General features: G+C 36.4%; 1 protein-coding gene across 1 annotated transcript in view; it reads right to left on the reverse strand.

Moving 5' to 3' along the window:
• Positions 1–5,344, reverse strand: part of LOC107683414 (neurobeachin-like) — a 267,384-nt gene that overhangs the window by 39,268 nt on the left and 222,772 nt on the right. The window contains exons 43-45 of the mRNA XM_016479471.1: positions 4,364–4,479; positions 2,498–2,579; positions 1,374–1,443 (exon numbers count right to left, since the gene is read on the reverse strand). Of these exons, the coding sequence (XP_016334957.1) occupies positions 1,374–1,443; positions 2,498–2,579; positions 4,364–4,479 (268 nt within the window). The remainder of the gene's footprint in view (positions 1–1,373; positions 1,444–2,497; positions 2,580–4,363; positions 4,480–5,344) is intronic.

Below are 5,344 nucleotides of genomic sequence, written 5' to 3' on the forward strand. Positions count from 1 at the left end.
CAATTCTGTTTTTGCTTTGTCAGTATGGTGTATGAAGTGTAGAGTGATGTGGAAAAAAAGTAATTTAAAGCAGTTTGACATAAGGCAGCAACATAACAAAACGTGAAAAAAAATACTGAATACTTTTGCAAGGCACTGTAGAGATTGATAAACAAAACAATAGATAAAATGATAGAAAGATAGAATGATGCATAAAGCTCAGTTTGAACCTTGACATAGAGATAATTACTGTATATAAAACAATAGACAGAAAGAATAAAAGACAGAACAACAGATGGACAGGAAGACAGAGACAGACAGCCAGCTAGCCAGCTAGCCAGATAGATAGATAGATGGATAGATGCATAGACCAGCTAGCCAGATAGATGGATAGATGGATGGATGGATGGATGGATAGATGGGTGGATGGATGGATGGATGGATGGATGGATAGAACAACAGACAGATAGAATGATGGATAAAGCTTAATTTGAACCTGGACATAAACATTGATAGATAAAACAACAGACAGAAAAAACAAAAGATAAAACTACAGATAGATAGAATGAGAGATAGAACGATAGATATAGACAATAACGGACAGATAAAAAGACAGATAGACCGATCAATAGAATGATGTAATTCCAGTTCAAATTCTAATTGAACTTCCTCTAGGATGTGGCCAATTCAAATTAAATTCACACTCGTTAATTTAAAGGAAACCAATTCTTCAGTTCCGATTTTTGCCCAGCCCTGCTAGCTGCTCATCTGTAGCATGGATGAACACACATTTTGATAACATTGGTGGAACCGAACAAAGCATATTCACCACAAAGCCAAAAAAGCTGCCTACACTCTTAAAAATAAAGGTGCTTCAAAAGGTTCTTCAAGCGATGCCATAGAAGAACCATTCAGTCAAAGGTTCTTTAAAGAACCATCTCTTTCTTACCTTTTTGTAATCTGAAGAACCTTATTTCGCCACAAAGAACCTTTTGTGAAACAGAAAGGTTCTTCAGATGTTAAAGGTTCTTTATGGAACCATTTAGACAAAAATGTTCTTCTATGGCATCGTGAAGCACCTTTATTTTTAAGAGTGTACCTCATTATCTACAATAACACACACTCCCCTCCTACGCACATTCACCCCGGAGGCTGCACACCCCTCCATACATTATTGAACAAAGACAGGGGTCTTCACAGCAAGGGACTCAGGAGGGAGGTTAATGCCCCCGTTTTTGTTTCAGCAGTGCTGAACCTTCAGAGGTTAGAGCCCCAAGTCGGCCAAGGACATGCGTCAGGACGGCCGCAGACCTGTGAACTCCTGCTAATGAAGGCAGCTCAAGCTGGTAAACAGCACAGGGTGCATGTCACAAGCATACATTACAATACATCACTGTCTTCCTCAGGCCAGGGGGCTTCCTCTGCCCACCTGGTGCCACACTGACATGTTCAGGCATTACAGTGCTGTAGGAAGAGAGATTTTAAACAGATATTACCGATGCTGAATGCAGAAAGGGTAAGAATTATAGCTAAGGTTAAATATAGTCTTGCACAGCCAACAGCATTAGATCTTTTCCACAAACTTATTCCGACCAAGAACCGGCCACTTAAACAGTCTCCACAAATGGCTGTTGAGAAAACAGCAAAACAATAGCGGAATAGTCTTCTAGTCTGCAGTTTTAGAAATTATTTAGAAATGAGGATAAGAGTGGGTGTGGAGGAGAGAGAGTTATATAGAGAAAGATACGCTCAGACAGGAATGTGGTTGTTTTCAGGTCAGTGAGCTTGTGAGATGTAAACGTAAGCAAATGAGTGCATGAGAAAAAGAGAATGTGACAATCTGACGAGTATATAGAGTAGCTGGAGAGGAAAAGTGGAGATAGAAATGCAAATGATTTACCTCTAAAGCATACAAACCTAAAACCATGAACTCTGCAAGTGTATCTGTATCTAACACTATCTGATTCAAGATACTGAGAGAAAATACCCAAGAGAAAACACTGACCATCCTAAATATTCATTGGTCAAAGACGAAAAGGGATTTTCAAGCATCAAAACCAAAGTTTAATCATTTTTTTTCTCCCTGTAAATTAAAATGTCCTGATTAATTGTAATTTTTTTTTTCGATTGCAGAGCCGATCCTCCCTATACACAAAATACGCAAGCTGCATAGGGCCCCCAAACACCAGGGGGCCCCCTTGCTCTCAAACATGATTTAATTTTAGTTTCGTTTTTGAATTTGGCCAGTGGTTATGAAAACATGAATGATCATTTCTTTTAATGCGGTGCGCTGTCACCCTTTCTAAGTAAAAATCAGTCAAATCATGTAATGTGAATGTCGTACAGTCTTGCTCGAGACTAAAAAAACTAGTTGAAAGCGTACCGAGCCGCGGAAGATACACTGTTTTTCAAGTGCTTTCCGCGAGTGCGATTCGAGACGGAGTGAAACACGGACCTATGCGTTTCATTCATTTGTTCATAACCACTCATACCCCACTCCAGCCCCCCCCACCACCACCGACACAGTTTTGCATAGGGCCCCCAGAAGTCTAGGATCGCCACTGGTTGATTGGTTGACAGAGAATCATCACTTGCGCGTGCTACAAGGGGAATGATAACACAAGGGGAATAGTGTCTCCATCACTCATTCCGCCATGCTGCTCATGCAGAGTGCGCAAACACAAAAAATATAAGTGTATTTTAGAATTGTATATTTTCACACATATACACACAGACAATGTCACGTTTTCTTCTTCATGCGAGAATGATGTCGATTGCTACTTTCCTGCATACACCACGCCTATCAAGTAAAGGTAATGTTGGCGGTGGAAACACAAGCCGGATCAGGGTGTACTGTCCCGAATCGTACTGTACTGTACTGTACCGCTCGGTGGAAAAAGGCTTTACATGAATGTATGTATTACACTGAATGACAATGGAACATTATTTCACCCATATTTTGAAGTTTTTTCACAAAGGTTATTTAAAACATTACAGAGTAGACAATTTACTTGCATGTAGGCTTTCTGTGTATATAAATCCCTTTTATAAATTTGATTTGATGCGGACACCAAAATGGAATGTTTAAACTTTGACCCTCATGCTGAAATCAATAATGATATTTTTAACGTTAACGATAGATAGAACGATAGAGAAACCAATAGAACGACAGATAGAACGATAGATAGAATGTTAGATAGAACGATAGATAGAATGTTAGATAGAACGATAGAATGTTAGAACGATAGATAGAATGATAGAATGTTAGATAGAACGATAGATAGAATGTTAGATAGAACGATAGATAGAATGTTAGATAGAACGATAGATAGAATGTTAGATAGAACGATAGATAGAATGTTAGATAGAACGATAGATAGAATGTTAGATAGAACGATAGATAGAATGTTAGATAGAATGTTAGATAGAATGATAGATAGAACGATAGATAGATAGATAGATAGATAGATTGATTGATTGATTGATTGATTGATTGATTGATTGGATGTGTTTTTGGGTGGAAGATGTTAATATCACCGCAATAGTGTTTAATTAGGAGCGGACCGGCTTCACATTAACACCCCTCTCTCTCTCCTGTCGGTGGGCCCATGCTTCACTGACACCTCTGTCAGCACAGGTCATTACCACTCCTGCCTTTAATGAATTTTACCCCGTTCCAACTCTGCCTTACATCTAATTAGCTGACAATAATGTTTCGAACTCACACTGGAGCTAAATATAAATATGCATGAATATGCAGCGCGAGCAGGGATGACACATTTCAGTGTCAAGAGGAGGTGTGTGTGTGTGTGCGAGAGTTCTCACTAGTTCACATCAGAGACTTTGCAACAGAATATTTCAACTCAGAGACACACTAATTATCCCAAAGAGTCCTCGGCTCTCGCGTTTGCGCAACAATGGAGTGCCTGAGTATAAAGAGAAAATATAGCTTCTAAATAAATAATGAGGGGAAAGACAGTAGATTTCTGTCAGAGAATATTTTTGTTTGAAAAGAGAAACTAATAATACCATAAAATAAACTAAACTAAACTAAACTAAACTAAACTAAACTAAAATAAAATAAAATAAAATAAAATAAAATAAAATAAAATAAAATAAAATAAAATAAAATAAAATAAAATAAAATAAAATAAAATAAAATAAAATAAAATAAAATAAAATAAAATAAAATAAAATAAAATAAAATAAAATAAAATAAAATAAAATAAAATAAAATAAAATAAAATAAAATAAAATAAAATAAAATAATTTGCTGGCAACCAATATGTCCAACCAAAAGATTCAATGGAAACGTGATTGCAAATAGTCCAAAATGCTTTCATTTAAATAACTGGTTAGCAATGACAAGCAAATAAGATCTGACCTGCAATGGTATTGAGAAACATCAAGTACTCAAAGTTGGAGATCTCCCGTCTTTGCCAGCGCTGAGTCATATTAGAGGACTTGAAGAGCTGTCGGGGGGTGGCCAAAGAAATCCGCCTGCAAAAAAAAGCACAAAACTGCACCAATAAGTAGGGCTCAAGTCCAACTCGACATTTGCTTTCATTTACTTTGATTATTGTGGACTTGGCTTGTTCTGCAGATGGATTATAACTCAAAATATGACATTGTAACATTTAGCTTCCAAAAAAAGACAAAAGAGTACACCAGCTCACACACGCAAGGCTGTCACGCTCTTTACTGTGGTGTGTAATGAATGCATTGGTTCCAGCAAAAGAGATTCTTTGCAGATGACCATACTGCGTCTTTGCTCTTGAAGTATACGCAGCACACATGCTAAAAATATGAGAAAAACAGAGAATTCTGGTGCAGCGCCTGAATCGGACCTCTCTCAGGGATTCTCATTTACGTGCAGGACTATGTTCTATGTTTCATTGTCTTTTTTTGTTTCATGTTTTTATCTTCTTATGTGTTTTTTTTTTTTTATAATTATGTGCACCTAACTTTCACTTATTCTGACTAAGAATAAAAGAATCAAGAATATTACTTCTTATTAGCTATGATACCAGAAATGCATTCCTGAATTTAATGAAGCACCAACTGACATATTTTCAAAATTATATGCACTCACACTTATCCAGGGTATAGTATATACAGGGTATATACTAAAATGTACGATAAGCCATCATGTCTGCATCATATCTGCTAATTTAACTATTTATTGATGCAATGGACAAACAGTAAATTTTCTAGAGCATCAAATATTTTTGCAGACGCGAGTCGAAGTGGTTTACATTTAAATATCTAAATAAATAAATGAAAAATAAAAAATAAATTATATTATTTATGTATTTATAATATATATATATATATATATATATATATATAACAGACAGAACTAATT

The sequence above is a fragment of the Sinocyclocheilus anshuiensis genome, unplaced genomic scaffold (genome assembly GCF_001515605.1).
Source record: "Sinocyclocheilus anshuiensis isolate Anshui unplaced genomic scaffold, SAMN03320099.WGS_v1.1 scaffold1170, whole genome shotgun sequence".
Taxonomy (NCBI): domain Eukaryota; kingdom Metazoa; phylum Chordata; class Actinopteri; order Cypriniformes; family Cyprinidae; genus Sinocyclocheilus; species Sinocyclocheilus anshuiensis.